The sequence below is a fragment of the Dreissena polymorpha genome, chromosome 4, assembly GCF_020536995.1.
Source record: "Dreissena polymorpha isolate Duluth1 chromosome 4, UMN_Dpol_1.0, whole genome shotgun sequence".
NCBI lineage: Eukaryota > Metazoa > Mollusca > Bivalvia > Myida > Dreissenidae > Dreissena > Dreissena polymorpha.
In genome coordinates this window covers 114895968-114923643 of record NC_068358.1, presented here as the reverse complement: position 1 = coordinate 114923643, position 27676 = coordinate 114895968, and the positions used below count along the sequence as shown (strand labels likewise).

The 27676-nt window shown below is 35.4% G+C and overlaps 2 protein-coding genes across 4 annotated transcripts in view; one reads left to right on the top strand and one right to left on the bottom strand.

Annotated features, from left to right (window-relative positions):
* Positions 1 to 672: 672 nt before the first annotated feature.
* Positions 673 to 13319, bottom strand: LOC127878209 (ribosome biogenesis protein SPATA5L1-like). Of its 2 annotated transcripts, none has more exons than XM_052424706.1 (8): positions 12083 to 13319; positions 11434 to 11637; positions 10953 to 11093; positions 10028 to 10237; positions 8529 to 8747; positions 5247 to 5387; positions 3750 to 3872; positions 673 to 970 (listed from the first exon to the last, which is right to left on the bottom strand). In XM_052424706.1, exons 1-8 carry the CDS (start codon positions 13169 to 13171, stop codon positions 824 to 826), a joined length of 2274 nt encoding a protein of 757 aa, XP_052280666.1. In that variant the 5' UTR covers positions 13172 to 13319; the 3' UTR covers positions 673 to 823. The 2 variants fall into 2 exon arrangements, with proteins under 2 accessions (XP_052280666.1, XP_052280667.1); XM_052424707.1 differs by having other exon boundaries at positions 12181 to 12317.
* Positions 13320 to 17135: 3816 nt separating this feature from the next.
* Positions 17136 to 27676, top strand: part of LOC127878206 (uncharacterized) — a 43103-nt gene continuing 32562 nt past the window's right edge. The window contains exon 1 of one of the 2 annotated variants that reach the window (XM_052424703.1): positions 17136 to 17206. The gene's annotated coding sequence lies outside the window, so the exon portion shown is untranslated. The remainder of the gene's footprint in view (positions 17207 to 27676) is intronic. The other variant, XM_052424700.1, reaches the window with a different exon arrangement.

Here is a 27676-nt window from a genome sequence, read left to right as displayed (position 1 = left end):
AGGGTTAATCTCATCTCGTACCAGATATGGGATGCGGAACGTCCAAGACAGCAGAAGAGACGTGCAAAGCAAAGCAGCCGAGAGGGAAAACGATCGCGCGCAAGTTGAGCATTACCCAGACTTCACATATCGAGATCACTTGCGTACAATTGACGCCGGACGCTGACTCGGATATGAACCCGAAGCTGGGATTCAAACGCCTTTCTGTTGGTGGTGGGACGTAGAGGAAAGTGCGTAGCGATTTGTGGACATTTGTTATCGAATGTGAGGATTCTTTTGTCCCTACACACGTCTATATATATATTGTTGCGATATATGCACTACTAGAACAGTAATATTGCTCAACAGTTTTAATTTTTTGCTCATATCGCTGGTTTTATCACAAAGTTCAACTAGCTATTACTATAAATCTTAAAATCTATAACTTCTGTTTTTGTGCTCGGAAATATCTAAATGGATGGAGATAAATAAGACACTCAATCATATAAATAGGTACTGTCGAATGTTATATTACTCAATTTCTCGGTTCAAGAATGATTTAAAGTAGGTTTGAAGTCCTTGCACTCTTTTCAAGAAGAAATAGTCTTGTATTATGTTATTAAATACGCCAGTGTATTGTCTGACTGCATAATCATGTAATCCGAAAAATACAGTCACTAAATAACAATCAAACACGTGTTATTTATTTATTGTGTTGGTCACATTACACATGAATAAGGGCCATTAGTTTTTCCAATTTACAAAATCGCGCCAGAAATTGATTAAAAAATATGTTTTGGCTCCGGAAAACAGAAAAATAGGAATTCCTCATCGCTAGACGCCGTCATCTAACGGCGTGAAAGGCGAGGCTGGTGTACTGGCAAATAATTTCCTGTGTCAGGGAGGGTCGCACGGATGTCAGTGCTCGTCGGAAGTGGTCATGGGAGACCGCAGCAGCCTCGAGATTCTCCGTGAGAGCACACAGGGCCGCCTGTAAATGAAAAAATAATGTGCAGGATAACCGTAAATGGTTGTGAATTGAAGTGTAGGAATTTGAAACGCATATTTAGAAAAGTAAAGGATATTCCTGACGCCGAATATGTTAAAAAGTGTGTGTAGCTAGTTGAATCAATTAAGATGAGACTTACAATGCTCTGATATTCAATACACAATACCAAGGTTCAGTGGCAGCCGTTTCTAGTAGTACTAAACATAGCCTAGTGGCTAATCTCGACTGGCGAGTAAATACAAGCGCTCATCCCCTTGTTTATCAGGGGCAATAAAACACATCCGCGCATTTGTATTACGGGGAAGTGTACTGTGGGCCCGTTCATGTGAAAATTTTTTGCAGAAGGCCCATTATTATAAAATCATAACTCGACAGTCAGCTGGGGGGCCCGGGCCCCTAGGCCCAGTGCCTGGGTACGGGCCTGAGTAGAGTACGGAAATTTGCGCACGAAATTAGAGTTGGAATTTAATTACTTCTGTTTTCATAACGTTAAGAAAGCATTTTCTCTTTCAGCGAGTACCTTTTAGAGTTTTAACAGAATTTCATGATTTCATAAATGAGACTATGGATGTTCGTTATGTATGTTAGTTTAATTAGCTGTTAGAATTAATTCATTTTCCCATTCGATGCTTCAACATAGTTCAAATAAAGCTAAAAAACGAAAACAGCACATGTGTAGGTTTTTCTTAATGAACAAATGGTGTAAGAAGACACTGTTCTATGACATTTCAAGCAACAATTGCAACGTGCATATTTTCTATGAGGCAGTGTTTTCAAATACATTTTGTGTGTGAAATATAAACTATGTGCTCTTAAGCAATCGACGCGTTGACGACTTATATACAATAGTACAGTAATTAACCAGTAAAATTGATCTTATGTATAAACATATATCTGCGAGTAAATGCATTATTATTGTATAATGTTGAAAATTTAAAGTAAACAAAGTACTTAAATAAGTATTCTTATAATATTTAAATATCGAGCGATCTTTCTTATTTATTATTTCAAACTTTGTATTTTGTAAATTGAGTCTAAGACATCCATTAGTACTGTTTAGTACAGAACGTTACCTTAGGCAAGTCTAACAGCGAGCGTAACTAAATGCAAATATAAGACATTCTCAGTTGAAGGAATTGTATAGAAATACAATGTATTCCGTTACTGTGTTAAAGTTTACATTTTCGTAATAATTTTTTTTGAACTTCTGGATTTCTGAGAAACTGCTCCCAGCTCTTTGTGTACCTTGCCATATAAAGATAAAATGCTCTTTATTCTCTTTATCATAAGGGATAATGCAAACAAGCTTGAATGTTGTACATTTGACAGTTCTTGGGACATTCTTCAGACATGTTTGTGTCTTAATATGAATAATCACGCTGACAGAAAGATACACGGACAGATGTTGAATGATGTTCCATTATATGTTTACTTGGGGGGCTAAATAGTTTTTATGAAACATGTATATATTGGAAAAGGTATAGGAAAATGATCTTGAAATAGGAAAATAATCTTGAAATTCCATTTTATTATCTACTCTTTAAACATGATCAAACGAACAGAAGTTCCAATTAATTTACAAATTAAGTTTAAGGCTTATTGAAAGACAACAGCAAATGTTTGAACAAGACTGTGTTGTGAAAGGATAAACAAGTAAATAAAATGTTTATTTTACCTAAATAGTTTTGGATATAAAAACATATCTTGATGCAATTTCAGGGTTAATAAAGAACTTGCAAAACAAAATTCAACTAGAGCTTTGTCACAGACATGACGAAAAACCCCACATAAAGAGGGGATTAAAAGTACTTGAAATAGGGGACACCATGCTGAATGTGTAAAATGCACTAACTGACCCCGTTACCTAGTTTTTGGCCCAGCATGGCTCATGTTTGAACAAGGACTAGAGATCATCTAGCTAAAACTTCTGACCAAGTTTTGTGAAGATCAGATGAAAACTACTTGAATTATAGAGCAGACACCATGCTGAATGTTAAAAAACTCACTAAGTGACCCCATGACCTAGTTTTCTGCCCAGCATGACCCATGTTCAAACTTGGCCTCAAGATCATCTAGATAAAACTGCTGACCAAGTTTGGTGAAGATTGGGTATAATACTTGAATTAGAGAGCGGATAACATGCTGAATGTTTAAAACACACTAAGTGACCCTATGACCTTGTTTTTGACCCTGCATGACCCATATTCAAACTTGATTTCGACATCATCTAGATACAACTTCTGACCAAGTTTGGTGAATAATCGGATGAAAACAACTTGAATAAGACAGACAGACAGACCGACAGACAAGTTCACTCCTATATACCCCCCTAAACTTCGTTTGTGGGGGTATAATAACATCTAAAGGACTTTCCATTCAATTGCAAGGATTTATATTAAAAAAGAACCCTATTCATTTAATATGTCCTTTGTTTAATTTACACAGAATATTTATTAAAAGTCTGTGTTTCCTTGATCATATTGTTCAAACATAAAAATTCTCCAGTTCAGTAGGTTTTACCTCTTTTTAAAGCTTTTTGTACCAATATATGAAGAAATAGTTTATGTTATGTGTAGAAATGGTTTTGTTAGTCAACCATTACCTTTCAAGATTTAAGTGTCAATAACAGATGGATAATAATCACTCTTAAATTTCCTGCTTCTCTAAGGGCCTGCATAAATCCCAGGCCTGCTATATATATATATAACAATCAGGTATCCCATATTGCCCTTAGGCTATGACCCCCAGACTGCATACTGACCTCTCTACATAGGCTCTCGAGGTCAGCACCAGTGTACATGTCAGTCTCCTGCGCCAGCTGACCCAGGGTCACGTCTGACAGGCCCCACCCCCGAGTGTAAACTGACAAGATCTGGTGACGCGCCTGCAATCACAACTTATATAGAGGGACTCTGTATGTGTTTATGGTGTTAAAGTTGGCTCAGTGCATAATTATGTGTTGTTGTTTTTTACAAATGTTATTAGTTTATTACAAAAAAGTTTTGTTTAATATGGAAATATACTTGTATACAGTGCACAGCTGAAAAATCATATTTGCCAATGTGAGTACATGTATTTCAAACAATATTTTAATTATATTCCTATTGCATTCATAGCCATTTGCACTGCTCATTTTCAATACAAATTACGCAAATGAGGACAGGAGTTTACAATATTCAATGACAATATTTTAGAAGGTCACATAGTGTTTATTTAAAAAAGCCCTCAGAAAAAATTAACAATGTTATTTCAAGCATATTTAAATGAGACACTAATAAGTTAACCACATTTCCACAGATCTTCAATAGATCTACATTCAACATCAAGCAGTTTCTATGTTTGAAGTTTGCTACAAAATGATCAGAAATTATGATGTTAACTCGGATCAGCGAATATGGAATATATTGGATGCAATACAGTGGAAAATTGGACGGTAACATTGCACAAATGACGACATCTGATTAAATGATATAACAAGAGATGTGTTTGCCAGAAACACAATGCCCCCTATTGCGCCGCTTTCAAGCCATATCTTTGACCTTGAAGGATGACCTTGACCTTTCACCACTCAAAATGTGCAGCTCCATGAAATACACATGCATGTCAAATATCAAGTTGCTATCTTCAATATTGCAAAATTTATGACCAAGGTTAAAGTTTAGTGAAAGACACACAGACACACACATACAATGACAGACAGACAGGCCAAAAACAATATACCCCCGATCATTCGATCCGGGGGCATAAAAAGACATATAATCAACAGATGTATTATACATATACTATAGTAAATTCTTATAATAAATTCACATGTTAGGAACTAAACGTTCACATGCATGAGTGTATTAGTATATAAACTGCTTTTTTATCAATAATTGTTTCTCACAACAAAACTGAAACAAAGTACATGGTATTTATATTAAATTTTTTAACATAGCAGTGGTATGTGCATGTGGTAATATTGAATTCTTTAAAATATCAAATCCAATGGACACTTATTTCCTATATGCTACTCATTTATTTTGTTAAATTAAAACATGTATTCAATGGAAACATACTATGTTAGGATACATCTCGCATATATCTTCCAACATCCAACTACAATCTTATGAAATACCGCTAAATAACATGTTTACGCCTTACCAAAACGTCTGGGGGCCCCACAAAACATACTATGTAAAGATACATCTCCCATATATCTTCCTATAACCAACTGCAATCTTGTGAAATACCGCTAAATAACATGTTTACACCTTACCACAACGTCTGGGGGCCCAACATATATCACGCGATCCATACGTCCCGGCCTCATTAGTGCCTCGTCCAGCATGTCGGGCCGGTTGCTAGCGGCAACCACAAGCACCTGTTTGTTGTCAGCTTCCTCTGTGGTTTGTGACTTCTAGAGACATAACAGAAACAAGCACAACTATATACTTTTGTATTTCTTCAGGGCCCGTATTCACCAACCCATTCTTAGACTTGAGAATAAAGAAAAGACTTGGAACCAAGAAAAATGCATTCATTATTTGAATATATAGACGCCTCCACTGGTACTTGTGTCATTAACAAACTGTTCTACATGAAGAATGCCACAGATAGAGGTGGTTAATAACAAGTTTTACTCAAATTTCAAGTAATTATTGAATATATCAATTTAAAGAATATTCTTTATTCTTAGACTTAAGTCTAAGAATTGTTTGGTGAATACGGGCCCCGGTGTTTTTTATTGCTTTTGATTTCTGCAAATTTCCGCGTGATTTTCCTCCTAATGAATATTGTTTTAGAATAAGCATCAATGGAAGAAGAGACAGCATAATAATAACTTAACAATCATAATACTTCACTATTAAGATATTTCACTAAAAGCTTTACATTATTTAGAAATAAATCCATTTTTTAATAACCTTCTATTCAACAAGATATGCCCTTCAATAAATGCTGATCTGGAGGAAGCCATGTCAGTATTGATATTGGCCGCTATAATACATGTCATTGTGGGTTATCCTTGTATGGACTGACAGAAGGTCTGATTAAAAATGAAAGAACAAAGAAACAAATTGGAAAAGCCAATATATGGTTTTAATAAATAAGAACAATTGTTATTAAACAAAACAAGAGCTGTGTTTGTGGAATACAATGCCCCCAACTGCGCCACTTTGAAGGGGCATGACAGCTATTATAGAAACAAGAGCACCGCATAACGGATGCCAACGCTCGGCTTTGGGTGCAGTTTTCAAACAAAAGGGCCATGATGGCCCTGAATCGCTCACCCGACTAACCAAATACAATCCCAACCCAGATTTCATCAAGATAAACATTCTGACCAAATTTTATAAAGATTAGATGAAAACTGTGACCTCTATTGTCTACACAAGGTTTTTCTATTATTTGACCTAGTGACCTAGTTTTTGACCCCAGGTGACTCAAATACAATCCCAACCCAGATTTCATCAAGATTAACATTCTGATCAAATTTTATAAAGATTGGATGAAAACTGTGACCTCTATTGTGTACACAAGGTTTTTCCACTATTTGAACTAGTGACCTAGTTTTTGACCCCAGATGACCCAAATACAATCCCAACCCAGATTTCATCAAGATAAACATTCTGACCAAATTTCATTAAGATTGGATGAAAACTGTGAACTCTTTTTTCTACACAAACAAATTGTTGACGGTTTTTCTTTTATTTGACCTAGTGACCAAGTGTTTGACCTCAGATGACTCAAATACAATCCCAACCCAGATTTCATCAAGATAAACATTCTGACCAAATTTCATAAAGATTGGATGAAAACTGCTACCTCTATTGTCTACACAAGGTTTTTCTATTATTTGACCTAGTTTTTGACCTAGTGACCTAGTGTTTGACCCCATATGACCCAAATACCATCCCAACCCAGATTTCATCAAGATAAATATTCTGACCGAATTTCATAAAGATTGGATGAAAACTGTGATCTCTACTGTCTACACAAGGTTTTTCTATTATTTGACCTAGTGACCTAGTGTTTGACCCCATATGACCCAAATACAATCCCAACACAGATTTTATCAAGATAAATATTCTGACCAAATTTCATAAAGATTGGATGAAAACTGTGACCTCTAGTGTCTACACAAGGTTTTTTCTATTATTTGACCTGGTTTTTGACCTAGTGACCTAGTTTTTGACCCCAGATGACCCAAATACAATCCCAACCCAGATTTCATCAAGATAAACATTCTGACCAAATTTCATAAAGATTGGATGAAAACTGCGACCTCTATTGTCTATACAAAGTTTTTCTATTATTTGACCTATATTGTGACCTAGTTTTTGACCTAGTGACCTAGTTTTTGACCCCAGATGACCCAAATACAATCCTAACCCAGATTTTATCAAGATAAACATTCTGACCAAATTTCATAAAGATTGGATGAAAACTGTGACCTCTAATGTCTACACAAACAAATTGTTGACGGACACACGCATGCACCCACATATGGACGCCGGACATCACACGGTCACATAAGCTTACCATGTCACTTCGTGACAGGTGAGCTAAAAATGAAAGCTTGTCTGATTTTTTTTTTTTTTTTGAGGTCACAGTGACCTTGACCTTTGACCTAGTGACCAAAAAATGGGTGTGGCGTGTAGAACTCATCAAGGTGCATCTACATATGAAGTTTCAAAGTTGTAGGTGGAAGTACTTTGATTTTAGAGCCAATGTTAAGGTTTTAGCACGACGCCTACGGCAGACAGCTGACGGCGGACGACGAGCTGGCTATGGCAATACCTCGGGTTTTCTCCAAAAACGCCGAACTAAAACATAACCTTTGACCATGAAGGATGACCTTGACCTTTCACCACTCAAAATGTGCAGCTCCATGAGATACACATGCATGCCAAATATCAAGTTGCTATCTTCAATATTGCAAAAGTTATTACCAAGGTTAAAGTTTTGGGACACACACACACATACAATGACAGACAGACACATACAATGACAGACAGACAGGCCAAAAACAATATACCCCGATCATTCGATCCAGGGGCATAAAAAGTGTTTTGATGACTACATCATACTAGAACCTAAGTAGATTTCATGTACCGATTCGTTTTTCACAAATAGCAATTACAGATTAACAAACAAAAATGTACATACGATAATCTAAAAAAATATAGTTTCATAACAATATGCTTTCTAGTGAAAAAATGGCCTTTGCCTGGTTAGGAAACTGTGTGCTTTAGCTAATCTATGGTTCTTACAATAGTTCCTTTAGACATCAGAACTTTATTTATAGTGTCTTTTCACACCAATTCATATATTTTTTTAATATCTATCCTAAATATGTGTTATAAATCGTCCTCATGATTATTTTTGGACACAACAGTATTTTGTAAATAATTGTTATTGTCAAAAATGTAGTTTAAAAAAATATGATTTATAGTTCCTTCTTAGTATCTATGGTTTCCGTTAAGAAAATAGGTTCTTCCTTTTCTGCAAATAAATATGTTTACAAACAAAGTCTCATGACTACAACATTTAATCTAACCTCAATAAAACCTTGAGAAGAACCTTCCAAAAGCTTCTGTTTAGCCGACCCTGATGCCTCCCCAAGTCTTACACCTATGCCATCCATTTCATTGAGGAGCGCGGAAAGTATGCGCTCTCCAACCCCATGGTTACCAGTTTCACTCCGCTTGCCTATGATGGAGTCGATCTCATCCAGGAACAGAATCGATGGGGCGCATGCCCTTGCCTTGTGGAAAACCTGCATATGAAATGTATACATCCTTAAAGGTTGAACTATAAATTGAATCCTAATATATATTAGCATCAGTCTGGGAAATTGGGGCTTAATACATGTGAGTAGTGTATTCCCAGATGAGCCGACGCAGAGTGCACAGGCTAATCATGGATGTACCTTTCCACTTTTATGGTATTTTTATATAAAGGAAATCTCTTTTAAAGAGAACATCTGGTTTATTCAGAAAGTTTCCTCCGTGATTAGTATCTGCTGACTGCAAGGCTAATTTAGGACAACACTTCACACACATGAATTTAGCCTGTTTACCCACAAACAGGCTAAGAATAGTTTGAGCTGGACAGAATAGACTACATGATGATTCCTTAACCTCACAGTCATTTAAATCTACAGAAATAACTGGTTTCCTTGCAAAGAAAAACATAATGATTTATAAACTTGTCTTTGCTAAATTTAATGATTTCTAAATAAGCAATTATGTTGTTTTCCCCTTAATAATTATACACCTATTATACAAATATTCTGACCACAATTCATGAAGATTGAAGTAAAAATAATACTTAAGGAGTGTTAACAGGGTAATACTGTAGCCATACATGAAAATCTGCCCCGCTCCCTGGTGGCCATGTTTTCAACGGACCAGAACCATTTTCAAACTCAGCTGAGATATCATCGAAAAAAATGTTCAAACCAAGTTTCATAAAGATTTGATAATGCATGTGGCCTCTTGAGAGTCAATAAGGTAAATGTTAACAATCTCAGAGGACAATGGAGGACACATGCCAGACAAAAAAAAATCACAAAAGTTTACCATGAGCAGGTTGTGCTCAGGTGAGGTAAAAAGACCTTAGTCATTTGCTTAAATGAAAAAATAAATGCAGACACATGTTAAAAAGACGGACATGAACAAGAAACATATAAAGTTCTAAACCCAAGGGAACCAGGTATTTAGTGTTATGTTTATCAATTAAATTTATCAATTAAATTTGAATAACTGCAATCCTGAACTAGGTCTGCATATAAGAAGCCTAGAAATATGAGGGACACAAAATGTACTGTAAGCACAAGATCTCATTCCATATTCAAGTTATTAAGCAGAAACCAGTTTTCATTTTTTTAATAACAGTGCTTTTGTTAATCGTCCCCAACCAGCTCGTGCAACGTGCGCCAAAATTCAGGTTTGACGAGAAACTTCTGTTTTGGACCCACCATTCATGACTCCTCTTTTTTCTTATTCTGTTTTAATACACAACTTGCAGCCTAAATAAATTCCTTTCCAAACCAACCTCAGAGATAAGACGTTCAGAGTCGCCCACATAGGGCGAGTACAGCTGAGCCCCACTGATAGACAGGAAGGTAACATGACACGAGGTAGCTGCTGCCCGCACCAGGGTTGTCTTGCAACATCCTGGGGGCCCGTAGAGCAGCACGCCTCGGGGTGGGGACAGGCCCATACGCTTGAACGCTTCTGGGTGCTTCAGTGGCCACTCTACAGCCTGTGTAGCATAGGCAAGAAGGAGTAACAAATGTGTTATATTACACAATACTTAATTGACATTAGGATTCTAACATACATTTTTTACACTAGCCTCCATTTTGTTTAGAATATCAATAAAGCCTGCAATAATTAAGTATTGTTTGTACATATTTGACAAATATATACAGAAATCAAAGAACTGTTACTGAGCTCTTTCATATAAATGATGCAAATTAATCCATGCGTCAATCAGCGCTGACTTGGTGAGCTTAAACAAAAAATGGAAGGCACAAAATCATTTCCGAGCAAAGACTGCCATGTCATCACACCTTTGAAAGACACATTCAGTCTCACGCTATGTTTTGAGAGCACTTGCCCACATAATCATGTTATGCAGTTAACATTTTAAATCTGCTACTTGTCCGAATTTTAAAATGCAAAATACATACTTTTCCAATTTTCATTTAACTTGCAAAAGGCCTCTGTGGATAAGCATAAACACTGCCCCTAGCACAACGGTTTGAGGTGCAACTTAAAAATAAACAATTATGTCTATATGAGACCAATATTTTATTATGAAAAAAAGTTGAACGGGAAATTGGAAATTCAACAATGTGTATTTTGATGAAATAAAAAAAAGAGGAAAATCCACTGGTCCGGAGAAAAAGTAGAGTTCACCAGTTCTCAAGGTGAAACACCACCACCTAAAACAGAACCCCTGGAGTCACATGGACCTGCTGTAGCTGCCTCTTGACCTCGTGCAGGCCCCCTATGTCCCCCCAGCTGACCGGCCTCACATCCACCACCCCCTCCGCACCCTTCTGTAGTGACGGACGGATCTGACGACTTGCACGGATGAAATGCTCCTGGTTTATCTGAGATAGACACAGTCAATTACAAACAGCTGTCACACACTGACCTTAGGTACAAATACTACAATTACTATGGCTGTATTCAAGGCATTTAAGTATTATATATCATAATAAAAAATCAGGCCCATACCTTGACTTTTTTTTATAACATGGCAGGTGAAATAAAATAGTAAAATACATGCCTAACAAGTAAAAAGATTCATTTGATGATAAAATAATAAAAATGCATTATTAGTTTGAAATATCTATTAAACGTTATATTCTTAGTTTTTCTAAGTTTAGAGCAAAGTCTAAATTTAAATATACTTTAACCAAGAAATAATTGTGGGAGTTAGATCTGTACCAAAACATTTTCCCCAGAATCTTTGCACTCAGCCATCGCAAGATATGATGCTTCTTGACAAAGAGCCTTAAGGTCAGCTCCCACGTAGCCATTGGTGATGGTAGCTATGGCAGCCAGGTCAAGGTCACCAACAACAGGAAATGATGTCACATTCATATGAAGAATCTCGAGCCTCTGATGGAGATCAGGTGGGCTAATCAGCACCTGTTAAACATGCAAAACACATTTCGTTTAGACCTATAAATTATACTGGTATACATGTATTTTGGTTGACCAGATTTCATTGGCAAAAGGTTTTACAATTCATTTGATTTCATGAATATTTGTATAAAAATACTTATAAACAACAGAAACTGTTTATCTTAAGGTTAATTTAGAAAGGCATTGCTTTCACTGTCATAGTAAGGTATAGCAAAGCCAGGTTTTTAGTCTGATACAAAGTGAATAGTAATAGTGAAAAGTTATAGAAATATTAAGGGTATATTTGATAACATTTTAATCATTTTGCCATTGACTTATTAATAACAATAATGATATACAGTATAAAAAAATGTCCAACATTACAATAATATCACTTATCAGAAAAAAATTAAACCTTAGACAAAAAAAAGAGAAAGTATTGATATTATTTATAACTACAGTACATAACCTCCCTATCCAACCTCCCAGGTCTTCTGAGTGCTTGATCTACTGCTGACGGTCTGTTTGTAGCACCAATAACTAAAAAATCATCATCAAAATCCATACCATCCAAGAGGTCAAGGAACTGCGCGGTGGCTCGAGATGCATTGGTACTTGAGGAAACCCCACGTCTTGGACAAACTGAATCAATTTCATCCACAAAAAGTATACAAGGACCCTCCTGACTTAAAAGCTTTGTTTTTTCAAATATTTTGCGAAGATTTGATTCTGTTTCTCCAGGCAAGGAATCAAATATTTCAGGTCCATTTATGGATACCAAAAGAATATTTTCTGACGCGGCTAAATAACGGACTAATGATGTTTTGCCACATCCTGGCGGTCCTCGAAGAAGGATTCCACGAGGTGGTTTGACACCAAGCACTGCAAAATTTTCCCTCTGAGTAAAAGGAAGACATACTAGGTCTTTTAACATAGATAATACAAAATCGATTCCACCTGGTTTTGGTGCTGAAATATTTCTATTAATTTGATTAAACCATTCCAAGCTATGTATTGTGTTTATTTTAACAATGCATTTCATGTCCACTGACAGGCAATCAGCAGTTGTTCCTGAATTCCTCTGCGATGCATCTTGTATAATAATGTAAGCAATTCCGACCATACTGGAGTACTTTGACTTCGAGCAATTAACTACATAATTATTTGCTAAATACAGATGATTAAGAATATTCAGACAGGTTTTTGGTAGATCATCGAAAGGAGAAACACATTTTTTAGCCTTTTCAACATCATTTATATTTGTTAAAATCACATCAACTGTTATTCTATTAGCCTTCGTTGGGGTGAGAGTTTTAAATATGTTTGTTGTGTGCGAGTCATGATTTTCCGCTGTCAAAGACACCTGTTTATTGAAATATATTGCATCAGAGGGTACAGCTCTTCCAACCCACACTGAGTTTATGTATCTTTTGGCACCAGTCTGAATTTCCACCACTTGCCCGACAAAGAAGGAAAGTGAATTAAACAATTCACAACTAACAAAGCATTTCTGATGAAAGCCATCATCATAATCTTGATCGATAACTTGGATATGCATAGTCTTCAATGATTTGTGTTCGGCTCAAAAACCTGAAATTGAAACAAAATTAAAACACCATGTCCGTCTCAAAATTCAGCGAGTGATAAGTGGACATGTGTTGATGTCATTTGATGTTTTTGTTGTTTCCCGTAAAAATGTGGATATGTAATATATTTTACTTAAAATAAACGCAAACCGGAAGAAAACGTATACTTTGGGGCAGTTTCGATTATGAACTGGTATTTCCGCTCAGGTATTATTGCTAATAAACCATACCTTTTACAGATAGGCTGAAGAACATTTTATATATTGGAGTAATGCAAAATAATAATAAAAAATGTATTCCGATACATAAGTGTTTATCGTATTTATCTTTGCCTGCCTATAGCTTGACTGCTATTGAACTAGGCGAATGAATGACATACTCCCCCGGACTATATTCAGAGTGGCAGACAAGACACAACGATGAAAAAGTCGATCCTACCCGGACTAGAGGCCCTGGTCGAACTTTCTTATTCATTTGACGCCAAGTAAGTTTTTAGCCACTGCTTGTCCGTCGAACTCCACCGCTCTTTCTGTCGTAATTGTTGAACGACCGAGGCGATTTGATGACAGACAATGACCGCACCAACAACCTCTGCGAACGCCTCCAGCAGAACGTAGCATTGGCGATCACGTCAAGCATTCAGCGGGCCTCCTGTCAGCGACACAGAAACTGCAGACGAAACTACTGTCGCTCTGCCATGCCACGGAGTGTATATTGACAGGAGATGAATCGAGTATTTGACCCTTACTTTAGTAAATTCAATCTTATGCAAAAACTATTCATCCGATTTTATTGGTTTATACGTTATCTTGTTGCTTATTAATTCCTCTTTCAAAAAAATATAACTTTTAGTATATTCCTGTTGTTATTAATGGATTTATAGCGAGTTAAACACAAGAAATACAAATTTTATGTTTTACCACCGCGCGTTTTAACGTGTCGTGGCTATCGATCTTTTACGATTAGCGTACAGCGAAGCGCCGAGGTTATACATTTTGATGTACCCACTCACGTCTTTTGTTAAATTATAGTTTCATTTCTCGGCCGATTTTGACAAATTATATATCATTAGAAAGCTTACGTTACGCAGTAAACAGATATATCAATATATATTAAGTTTTTCTTCTGATTTCGACAGCCCGGCGAGTTATAACTTTAACTTTTGCAAATATCATACCGTTTTGGAGTTTTAGAATCTAGATTTACGGTTGACATGTTCGTACTTAATACCAATTTGTAGCGTTTATATTTGGAGTTCAGTTTTAAAAATTACATCTTGCTTAGGAGAAAAGAATTCTGTATACGATAGAAAAAAATTTTGTTTAAAAACCAAAGTAATTAAGGAATGAAGGCGGGAAAATGTAGCGCGCGTTCCTAACGCACTGAACTGATGCTACGGTCTTGGCGATTATGCTTTTGTTTAGAAATCGGCCATTGAATTTCTTTTGCCATCTTATTATATTTTTTATGGAATATATTGTAGTATTTTGTTCACGAAACATATCAATAAAGCTTATTATAAATGAATCTTAATAAATTAACGATTTCAGCTCTTGTTTATAACACAGAAAGGTTGTAAAATTTATGATGAAACAGCGTATATAGCGGACCCTCTCGATATTATTCGGCTTTGCATGCATACTTGAAATAAAATGGGTGTCAAAAACATTCATCGTTTGCTGTTTATTATCAACAAGGTAATTATGTATAATTATTTGAAATGTTATTTACCTTAAATTATCAATTTATTAAAGATTCTTGAAAATCACGGTCCGTGTTACGCGGGTCATTTCGTATTTTGACATCAGGGCATCATGTCCAACTATTGAAAATCAGATTTTTTCACCGGGACGATGACGGCTTGGATTTAGACAGGCAGACAGATAGTTTATTCAGACTTAAACAACAGTACATCGTCTTCAACTCAAATATATAAATTATTTTTAGACGAATTGTTAGGTGATTACACATATAGCAGTGATGATTCTGAGAATGTTGCCATGTTTCTTATCCGTGTATTCTAGAGTCCATGGTTTGAGCATTTTTATCGCGGTGTTCAAAAAAAGATATCTCAATAATCTTGTTTATTGATAGATCTGTGGTTTTATTGCCCCTGTGTTCAGCACAAACCAATTATCTCGTTATGATCAGATACTGTGCCGACCAATACTAAATAACACTATGGTGTCATACGCCACAGCAGGGACCTATACTTGTATATTGGTCCCTAACCACAGGTGGCAATGTCTGGTCAGATTACACTTTTTATGATACCTCCATGTCTTCTCGTGGTATTAGTGGTCATTTCTTGGAGTAATGTAACGCCCAATACTCAATTTTGCGTTTATGAGATATGTAGCGTATTGAAAACATTTATAGTCATCTGCCCATACAGATTGCCATAAACTAAATACTGTATAGATGTCAGCCAGCTAAATCACAATAATTATAAGTGCTTAATACCTATACATGTACATTTTAAACATTTAAAAAATCTAATACTTAACATTTGACGTATTTAGCGGGTACCGGTAAAAAAACTCCGTCATTTCGTAGTCCTATAAAGAGTGTATGAATAATCTTTCCGAAAAATACAAATAATACAGTGTTTTAATTTAGAATTCTATATATTTATAACTCTGTTAACTTATAAAGATATTTCAATATACATGCATAGACAGTTGACCGTGATTTTCAAGAATCTTTAAATAATTTTAATTAATTTATAATTTATGGTTAATAACCTTTCATATAATTTTACATAATTACCTTTTTGATAATAAACAACAAACGATGAATGTTTTGACACCCATTATATTTGAAGTATGCAAAGCCGAAAAATATCAAGAGGGTCCGCTATACATTTGTATACGCTGTTTCATCATAAAATTAACACCCTTTCTGTGTTATAATCAAGAGCTGAAATCGTAAATTTATTAAGCTTCATTAATACTTAGCTTTATGGATATGTCTCTAGAACAAAATATTGCAATATATTTCATAAAAAATATAATAATCATGGCAAAGGAAATTCAATGGCCGGTATCTAAACAAAAGCATAATCGCCAAGACCGTAGCATCAGTTCAGAGCGTTAGGAACGCGCGCTACATTTTCCCGCCTTCATTCCTTAATTACTTTAGTTTTTAAACAATTTTGTTTTCTATCGTATACAGAATTCTATTCTCCTAAGCAAGATGTTATTTTTAAAACTGAACTCCAAATATAAACGCTACAAATCGGTATAAAGTACGAACATGTCAACCGTAAATCTAGATTCTAAAACTCCAAAACGGTATGTTATTTGCAAAAGTTAAAGTTATAACTCGCCGGGCTGCCGAAATCAGAAGAAAAACTCAATATATAATGATATATCTGAAAACTACGTTACGTTAGCTTTCTAATGATATATAATTTGTGAAAATCGGCCTAGAAATGAAACTATAATTTAACAAAATACGTGAGTGAGTACATCAAATTTATAACCTCGGCGCTTCGATAAAAGATCGATAGTTACGACACGGTCACGTGACTTAGACACGACAAGATATTTGGCGTAACGGTCCCGTTTCTTATCCGTGTAATCTAGAATCCGTGGCCATGCTCGTCGCGATTAGAAAGTTGTCAAGTTAAAATTTCACGCTGCAATTTACTATAATACGTTAGTACTAGTGATCAATTGAAATACAATGCACTTATAATTTAAATATATTATCATTTGACACTTACGTATGCTTAGTTATATGTTTATGATAGATAGAAATATTATATACTGATGAAATATATGACAAATTTACATGTTGAAATACGGATAATGTCTGGGGAGATAATAAACCACGGTTAGATATTTTCCAGGATGTGTTATATCCTTGAGATCTATTCATAGAACATATCATATTGTTAATGACGTCGGTGACGTTCATGACGTTGTCGTCACGGTGATTTAGTTTATATATACAGAGTCAAAGAGAGTGAGCATTAAAGTATTGAAATAGCGAGCAGTCTTAGTGTGAGTCTTTTACATTGGCGACGAGAGAAAAAAAGAGGACTGATGCAGCTGTTATTGCACGCATAATACGGAATTGAGATATGGCAAACAGCAATAGAAGGCTTGATTTGCAACCGTTTCGGGTGGACTGCAGTGACCACATAGCAACGGGCGAGGCATGGTGTGAATGGCTAGAGGACTTTGAAAGGCAACTCAGATACTTCAAAATCACTGAAGATGATGATAAAACGGACGCTTTACTAATCTACGGCGGGCCAGAGGTAAAAAGGCACTCTGGATCAGCAGACGATTTATTTCATAAATCAATCTCTGGGTTAATGGTCGCCATCTTTCGAACTACTTTCAAGGTTACATTACACTAAATCATTGTGTATCCCTCCGTGGTCCATTCGAAAGTAGTGCCTATTTCTAAAGAGTTCCTTTTCTCTTCTTGAATATAAGCCATTTAACAATGTGAGACATGTCTTTTGTGGTTATTTGTAATATCCTGTATGTGTCTGGAGTACTTTGATGCCTTGGATTGGAAGCTAACTTAAAAGATGAACTTTTGAGGGTGTGTTTTCTATTGTGTGGGGCTTTTGTCGAAATTAGGATTCCGAAACGCGTTTTTCTACGGTGGGTTCATTCGACAGCGATTTACTTTCTTAGAAGTTGCGAGACGGTATGTTTTTGATTGCAATTATTGGAAGATGACAGATCCATCTTTAAAATGATACCAGGTTCGGAAAAATTGATACGTCGGAAAGGCAAGAAAAATGCTGTGAAAGTTGTCAGTTTTATAATGGGACCCTATGGGAATCGGAATTAGTGTAATATAACCTTTAAAAAGCACATTTACTGCAATGTCAAGGTCACATGGATTCGTCTGCAAGCGAGACAAGTAGAAAATGAATTTTAATGAATGTTTTGATGATTTGGGTGCTAAAATAGATGAGAGATGTCAATATTTTGGTCCAAATGGATGTTTTAGGTGGTTTTGGACTGTTCCGGACGGGTGGGGGACCTGGTATGGACAAGTAAGGGTAACATTTCCAACAAATCTTAAATGTAAATATTATTATGTCCATAGATTGAAGTTTCAGGTGGAGAGCAAGATGAAAAATATGCCAAATTACATGCATGCAACCAATTTATGCCATTTTTCTCTTTGTTTGTAGGCCTGACCGTTTGTCCTTGAGCCGTAGATGGTCAACAATCCGCTAGCTGTCTTGCTCTGACTGGTGCACTGGACATGATTTCAATGTGAGTCATCATACTGATTGTTTAATTAACACATGAATTTCAGTTTGTTCGTTAAAGTACTAACTTAGCTGTGTATTTACAGTGGACGTAGTGGTGCGCAGCAGGTGGTAGACTAGGTATTTCCATAAGTACACTATGTTTACAGAATTGCGGCCAGTGGAGCAACATAGCTGATGAGTTAATAGCACTAGTTCTTCAGACAAATAACTTTATTTTCAACCTATAAAGCATATTTAGCTGTAGGTGGGGCCATTTAGCTGTAAGATCTGGCTTTTGTTCTGTTATACCCTTAGAGTAATGAATTTCAGAGTGAAGACCATAGCGCCTTTTCCTAGTCAAGTATCGGGCAGCTGTATGTCTTTTCAGAAATGCACATGCCTTCTTAAGCATGTCATTGTGTTTGCTTTTAATAAGATAGGCAATAAACTCATAACCTTTAGACAAATGAGCATCTGCAAATTCAGATTTCACTATTTCAGAGTCAGCCTGACCATGATTGAGCTTAAGGATTGTGCTGCGGATGCAGCCTGTGCAGTTCCGGGAGAAAGTCACTGTCTTGGGCAATGCGGTCTGGTATCAGGTAAGCACTATTGAAAGCCTCACGCTTTTGGGGGGTCTGAAACCTTGTGCTGTCAATGCGATCTGGTTCAAGTACAATCAGAATGCATTTTCAAAGCAGTACTTCATCAGATATGGTTATCTCAAGCTTACAGTTCGCGGGCAGATATGACTTCGATTTGTTCTTGCTAGCAGAACCCCTACAGGCCAAACTATGCGTTAAGCACTATTTTCCACAGCAACCCTTGCAGACAGAAAAACAATACTTAAAATTACTTCTGGCATTTAATTTCTAATTTCCTTAAAATCTCTTTTGTATGTTTGTTTGCCCTTTTTAACTCTGACATGCCATCTTGCTCACATTGATGGAGCATACCTGTTTTTGTTTAGAGCCAAGTCCCCAGCCGCTCGAGTTTTCCGTGTCGATAATGAGAAAGCCATGGCATGATGTCTCCTCTATGTGTTTCCTTATCTCAGTGTTGAACATAATTGCCAGTTTCAGGGGCCTAAACATTTTATTTTATTAAAGGTCTGGATGATCCTTGCCTGACCGCGGGTTTGTGTACACCTCAATCCGACTCTGTGTCCTGAACAGAGGCCGCAGTGGTGCAGCGCTTGTGGACGATCCATCAACATCCTGAAAGGTCAACACTACACCAAGCTGGGAAAATTGATCCTGATAGTCATCCCCAGGTAGTGGAATGAATGTACACTGAACTACAGAGGAATCACACCCAAATGACTTTCCTGCCACGACATTAGTGTGGCCACTCGCGTAGGGATCCTTAGCCAACGTGCTCTTTTGCATGGTGACTGTGGGCATTTTTGCAAAACTTACGCTTTCAACACTGGATTTTAAAGGGAATACTTAATAAAATGTTGCTAACAGGACTTATTTATATGAGAGAGACTATCTGGATGCGCATTAAGTGTCACTTTGTGTCGTAAGCTGTTGAAGGAGCGATTTGCGCCTTTTTAAGTGTTAATTTTGGGTAGCCGGCTTGTATCGGCTTGAAAGCTGCAAATTATGCCTCTCATCATAATAGCATTAATTTTTGTAAATGCAATGTGTATGTTTAGATTGTAAGTGAAGCTTTTAATAATAATTTTCTTAAAAAACATGATTTTATATGCTGTCAGTGAGTTTTTTATTGAAAAAAGTGCTTAAAATTTAAAAAAAGTCTCCTATTTCATCAAGAAAAGTACACTGATTCACAATCAATACATTTATTTGGGCCTTTTGCTGATATATTGGTGAATTTCGCATGCAATGATACCAGTTTTTGCCATAAAAGTTACGCATAACAATAATTGGAGACACAAAATCAGCTGTCGTCACTAAGACTAAAAATCATGCATTCCGACTTGACTGCGGCCAATTTAGTCACCGCTTTAAATGGCCATTTTAAGGCCTTTACCCCCATCCGAATGCACTGAAATTGCATATTCATTGTGGAAATAGTTGAAATCTCATGTGGAGAAAGTTTGAAAAAGATAGGACAATGTTGAGTTCCCTTAAAGGTTACATTACACTAAATCATTGTGTATCCCTCCGTGGTCCATTCGAAAGTAGTGCCTATTTCTAAAGAGTTCCTTTTCTCTTCTTGAATATAAGCCATTTAACAATGTGAGACATGTCTTTTGTGGTTATTTGTAATATCCTGTATGTGTCTGGAGTACTTTGATGCCTTGGATTGGAAGCTAACTTAAAAGATGAACTTTTGAGGGTGTGTTTTCTATTGTGTGGGGCTTTTGTCGAAATTAGGATTCCGAAACGCGTTTTTCTACGGTGGGTTCATTCGACAGCGATTTACTTTCTTAGAAGTTGCGAGACGGTATGTTTTTGATTGCAATTATTGGAAGATGACAGATCCATCTTTAAAATGATACCAGGTTCGGAAAAATTGATACGTCGGAAAGGCAAGAAAAATGCTGTGAAAGTTGTCAGTTTTATAATGGGACCCTATGGGAATCGGAATTAGTGTAATATAACCTTCAAAAGTACAACAACAACAATAACAGTAGAAGACAATTTTAATTGCGAAAAGTTGAAAAATTGAGTACATGTGTCACGGTTGTTGAGTGAAATAGTGTTATTTTCAACTGTGTATGAAGCATGTGAACTGGTAGTTGAATAACCGAATTGTTGGTGGAAATGGAATTTAGAAATATATCTAATAATTCATCATCGTGTAGAATAATCATCAGCATCATTTCTGTGGAACATTGCACTATTAAAAAAACAAGTGTTTCATAGATATGGTGCTTTTGACATAGTTCACTAACCATCAAGACTGAAATGATTCATGCACACAGGTAAAGTAAATAATTGAATTTGTGCAGAATGTTTATTTTTTACAAATTATTATTTAATTTGACTAGTTCTGGCTACCATAACTTTAAATGTCGCTTTTTATGATTTTTGACTGGCGCGACTTTACAGGTCTGTCAATACTATATAAACTGTACGCTGAAGTTTCTTTAGCTATAATTTGACCAATTTATTTTAGATTGATTGCACTGAAACTCAAAGTCTAAAGCTTAGTAAGACACTTAAGCCAGTTTTCTGAGAAGAAACAATACTTGTTCAGAGTATAGCAGGCTCATGCGGCCTCTGCCCTGGTTTATTTATTTGGCCTCGGCCTTTAACCTGGGTCGCTGTTTAGCCCCCATATCAACAAGGCTCTCGACCCTATATGTAGTTATTTATATTGTTTAAAGATTTTGAGAACCCTCACTCGGTGCCAGTGGGGATAAAACAGGGACCTTGTTATAGCTAGATGAATGCATCAAATATGCCAGCAACACTTTATAATCAATAACTTTATAATTGATGATTCTGTTCTTTTAACTACATTACTAATTTACCAAAACAATGTGAAACACATTTTTATGCCCCCAAAGGAGGGCATATAGTGATCGCACTGTCCGTCTGTCTATCCGTCACACTTTGCATTTAGGTTTCAAAAAAATGCTCATAACTTCTATGTAGCTTCAGATGTAACATTCATATTTGGTATGCATGTGTATATGGACAAGGCCTTCCCATACACACACAAATTTTGACCCCTTTGACCTTGAACTTAGGGTCGGCTTTTAGGTTTTGAAAAATGCTCATAACTTCTATTAAAGCGTTTATTGGGGGCGTATGTCATCCTACGGAGACAGCTCTTGTTTTTGCTACTGTCCTCTGCACAAACCATGATATATCTGCATATATGCATCCAACCAAATCAGTAAAACTATTTGTCACTTAATTACAGTAAACTTATTGCATGTTAACTTTTCAACAATATATATATACATGTATATATAATTATATATAACAGATCTTGAAAAACACTCACATCAAACTTCAAATTGTTTTAGTAAATTATAGGCTTTAATTGGTATTGTGACATTGACACCACTCATGCATGCGACTATACAATTATACAACTATGGAGCACATTATTTATGAGAAATTCCAATACATCAACATATCGTCTCAGATTTAAGGCAGATAATCTAGTGCTTTTTTGCTGCCATTTTTACTATTACACATTTTTTCATTTTATGTTATGATGCATTGATCTTGTTTCTAAATTAACCAAGCAATCATGTTAAACTTTTGAAGAAAGATGTTGTCTGATAAATATAGGAAATATAATCACTACAAAGTGAACAAAATTCAGTTGCATACTGTGACCAACAAAGATTTGCCAAAGAGCAATTCAGATCATTATTTAAATTAAATACAAGTAATATGAAAGTCTGCCTATTAGATCCCAGTTAAGACTTATTTGTCAAATCTGCACATTAATTTTCCCTTAGCCATGTAGAATTGGGGACTAAATACTATCAAGTCATGTAAAAAGGTGCAGGGTATAGCACGCTGCTATTGATCTCTTGAGCGTTCACATGAATTTTACGGGTAATTTTCATACAACAAATGATATTTTGTAGTGTAATGATAAAGCATTATGAGCACAAATTATATCTCTTACTAGTGGTGCAAAAATCATTTAAGTGTCACATTTCAAAAGAAAATTTATATAAGAAGGTATTATTAATTGTTAAAACGTTATAAAAGGTTATTTCAATTCACTAAAGCATTTAATTACAAGAACAAGTGCATTTTATGTCCATTACAATACATGTAACAGTATTGGCATTGTATTTATCTGCATTTGATGTGCATTTAATACACTTAAAAATGCAGACAAGACACACTTCTAACAGAAACAAATGTATTTTTTTCTGCATTTTTCCAGCATTAATACTCTTCAAGTGTATTTTTTATCATCCCAAATACACTTTACCAGGAAAAAGGTATGTTAAAATGCATTTTTAGTTTGTTTTAAGTATATTTTCAAATGCATTAAGACACTCTTTTCTTTTGCAAAAAATGTTGAACAAAAACTTGAAAATATTTAATATACTAAAGTGTAGTAATAATTAAAGTTTTGTATGAGTATCAAAAACAGTGTCAAATTCATACCAGTGCCTATTTAGTAGCAGTAAGCCTTATATGGTCTACTTGTGGTAGAAATAATGCATTTTGTATAATACAACATACATAAATTAAAAAATATAGCTGCCCATACAGTTCAATACAATGTTCAATTAACTACACTATGCAAAGTTGAAATATGACATCAAGCTTGGAATAATCTTTTCAATTATGAATAATATGCTGTTTTAATTTATAAGTGAAATAGACACTTGCATATAAAAACTGATTTTAAATCAAAACTAAATGTTTAATTTGATTTTTAGCTCCACTGGCCAAAGGTCCTGTGTCCATCGTGCATCCATGCATAAACTTTTCCTTTAAACATCTTCTCCTAAACTACTGGTCCAATTCTGATGAAATTTCTGAGGAATGTTCCTGGGGTGTACCTCTTTCAAATTTGTTCAAATTATGCCCCTGTGGTCAAATTTGACTCTGCCCTGGGGGTCACAAAATTGAAAATTTGCTTAAATACAATGTAAGGCCTATTTTGTGAACACTTTTAAAATCTCCCGTCCATAACCATTGGGCCTAGGGCTATCAAATTTGGTATGTAGAGACATCTAATAGTCCTCTACCAAATTTGTTCAAATTATACCCCTGGGGTCAAATTTGACCCTGCCCAGGGGGTCACAAAATTGAACATATGCATATACAGGGTATATTTTGTGAAAACTTTACAAATCTTCTCGTCCATAACCATTGGCCTAGGGCTACCAAATTTGGTATGTAGTGGCATCTTATAGTCCTCTACCAAGTTTGTTCAAATTATGCCCCTGGGGTCAAGTTTGACCCTGCTCCGAGGGTCACAAAATTGAACATATGCTTATATAAGGCCTATTTTGTGAAAACTTCAAAAAAATTCTTGTCAATAACAATCCGGCCTAGGGCTATCAAAGTTGGTATATAGTGACATCTAATAGTCCTCTACCAAATTTGTTCAAATTTAATCCCTAGGGTCAAATTTGACCCATTCCCCGGGGGTCACAAAATTGAACATATGCTTATATAATGCCTATTTTGTGATAACTTAAAAAAAAATCTTGTCCATAACCATTAAGCCTAGGGCTACACAATTTGGTATGTAGTGACAATGTATAGTCCTCTACTTAGTTTGTTTAAATTATGCCCCAGGGGTCAAATTTGACCCTGCCCCGGTGGCCACAAAATCAATTTTATGCTTATATAGTGCCTTTTTTTGTGAAAATTTTAAAACTCTTCTTGTCCTTAACCATAAGGCATAGGGCTACCAAATTTGGTATGTAGTGACATGTTATAGTTCTCTACCAAGTTTGTTCTAATTATGCCCCTTGGGTCAAATTTGACCCTGCCCGGGGTCACAAAACTGAACATACGCTTATATGGGGCCTATTTTGTGAAAACTTTAAAAATCTTGTTGTCCATAACCATTCGGCCTAGGGCTACCAAATTTGGTATGTAGTGACATCTAAAAAACCTCTACCAAATTTGTTCAAATAATGCCTCTGGGGTCAACTTTGACCCTGACCCTCACAAAATTGAATAAACGCTTTCAAAGCGCCTATTTTGTGAAATCTTTAAAAATCTTCTTGTCGAAAACCATTTGGACTATGGCTACCAAATTTGGTATGCAGTAACATCTTATAGTCCTCTACCAAGTTTGTTCAAATTATGCCCTTTGGGTCAAATTTGATCCTGACCTGCATGTCACAAAATTGAACATTATATACGCTTATATCTTGCTTATTTTGTGAAAACTTTAAAAATATTCTTGTCCTTAACTCTAGGACCTAGGGCTACCACATTTTGTATGTAGTGAGATATAGTAGTCCTCTACAAAGTTTTCTCAAATTATGCCCCTGGGGTTAAATTTGACCCAGCCCAGAAGGTCACAAAAGTGTACATGTGCTTAAATAGGGCCTATAGTTAAGTATTTGCACATGCAGAGAAATTTGTTTCAGCCTTTTTTTCAGCAGTGGAGTGATACAGGGCCATCATGGCCCTCTTGTTTAAATACTCAAAAAATGAAACCGTGTTCATGCTTGCATGAACACAGTTTATAAATGCTGTCAGAATTATAAAATATGCAATTACTATAAATACAAATGCCAGGGAAAAGTGCTTTTTGTACTAAAAAATTCGAATGAATATTACAATAATACATTCTGAATACTTTAGTATGTAATTAACAGTTTTTGTCTGAGAAAATCACTAAATTTTATATATTTATTCAAATTCACATAAATCATATTTCAAAAACACATCATTACTTCAAATCCTTTCACACAATACTGTAAAAAATGCACAGTTTCTGATTGTTATTGATTCTTTATTAATTTATACATGTACCATTTTTTAATCTTGATGCATCCTCAATTGTATAATGCACATCTTAATCTGTTTTAACAATTATAATATAAAGATTAAGGCTGACTCAGTAAAATAATAATCCATGATTTCTGCAGTACTTGCAGACAAAATAGGAATACTGCTGTGATATTATCTATCTATCTAATGGGATATTAATTTGGCTTCAATAGAAAAAAATCAAAGCATACACATGTATAAAATGTGTATGTATATATTAGTTAAACTTAAATTGATTGACCATCGATAAAAAGATATTATAATATATGTATGTATATATATATCCTTGTAAAACTAAAAATTAAATATGTATGTTTCTATTACATCATTTAGGACTTTTATTTTCAGACAAAGTAGAGTGAAGCTTAAAACAGTATCCAATTGTAACAGTCAATTTTGGGAAAATCAACCTTATAATTATTTTCTGTGTTGGCCAATGTCATAATTGGTATAAAATGTATATTGAACTGGAAGTTTTCTTTATTTTAAATGATAACATTTGCTTGGTCAGCCATAATTGTCACAATCAAGTGGTCTTTTTACACTGTAGTTTTCTCACTGACTATGGGTTTGTTCTGAGAATGAGCCACACAAAGTGTTGTTCGGGAGATGAGTTGTCAATTTTATGTTTATCAGTCTTTCATAATCCAGTATACCTGTAAAAAGGGAATTTGTAACTAATAATCACACAATATACACAATTAAAATTGTATGCATTTAGATTTATTTAGTACAGCACATTAATCATTTTCCAAAAATATGTAGCAACATTACATTATATAATGCTGCAATACTAAAGTAATTTACTAATTAAAGGTCGCTGATGTGTAATGGATGTGGTGTCCACCTTATGATCTGGAGGTCACTGGTTTGATCCCCAGTGTGGGAGCATTCTTAAGAAATCTCCAAGAGACACCCAAGTACTGGTTCTAGGCCCAGGAAACGAACTCAAGAGCATTTCACATACATGTACGTAGGTAGTACTTTAAATTTAATCAAACTAAAAATGGGTTAAAACTAACAACTGAAACCCTTATTAATACATTTTATTTTGAATCAAGCAAATGTGCAAATTCATTAAAAATAATGAGTAAACTATAAAAATTCTACTTTAAAGTAATCATGATAATTTAGATCATTTTCAGAATATTTAATGATGATAATGATACAATTATATATTCCCTAAATGATAAAAATAAAACATGTAATGTTAATTTATGAAAAAAACGTTGTAATTTTATCAATATCATGGTAATTACAACTAGATACAGGCAATTAGATCAGAAACGTGCATTAATTATATTAACCCAGGACATTGCAAACAGCGTAAACCCAGATGAGACGCCGCATGATGCGGCGTCTCATCTGGGTCTGCGCTGTTTGCTTAAAGAAATTTCTGTAAGAAATATTCTAAATATAGAAATAAATATACCAGACACCCCTACTTTTGGAAATAAATTGATCCAATTTAGAAGGATGGGAGAGTCCACTGGGCATAAATGGGTTAATGAACAACCCAGACATTAACGTTCTATACATGACCTGTCATAAAAGGTATTTTTTAGCCAGTACTACATTCGGCAATGATAGTCTGTATTGCATACATATTCCAACGTCTATTATCGATTCGCTTCCTCAAACTGAACAAATATTTAATGTTTACATCGCGAAACGTAATGCATTCAGTTTCACTTTCGGTTTGGTTGGTTTTGTAAACACCGTAATTTCATCTTAAAAATTGGATGATAGGGTGATTAAATAATACTGGAAAAGTAAATCACTTGGATAATAGGTCAAAATGCAACACAAATGAACGTTAATAGTGCTCTTAA

Coding starts and splice junctions, on each gene's coding strand:
- LOC127878209 (XM_052424706.1), bottom strand. CDS start 13,171: ATGCATATCCAAGTTATCGATCAAGATTATGATGATGGCTTTCATCAG. Junction 11,638..12,082: donor CTGGGAGGTTGGATAGGGAG/GTTATGTACTGT, acceptor CATGTTTAACAG/GTGCTGATTAGCCCACCTGA. Junction 11,094..11,433: donor ATTCTGGGGAAAATGTTTTG/GTACAGATCTAA, acceptor TGTCTATCTCAG/ATAAACCAGGAGCATTTCAT.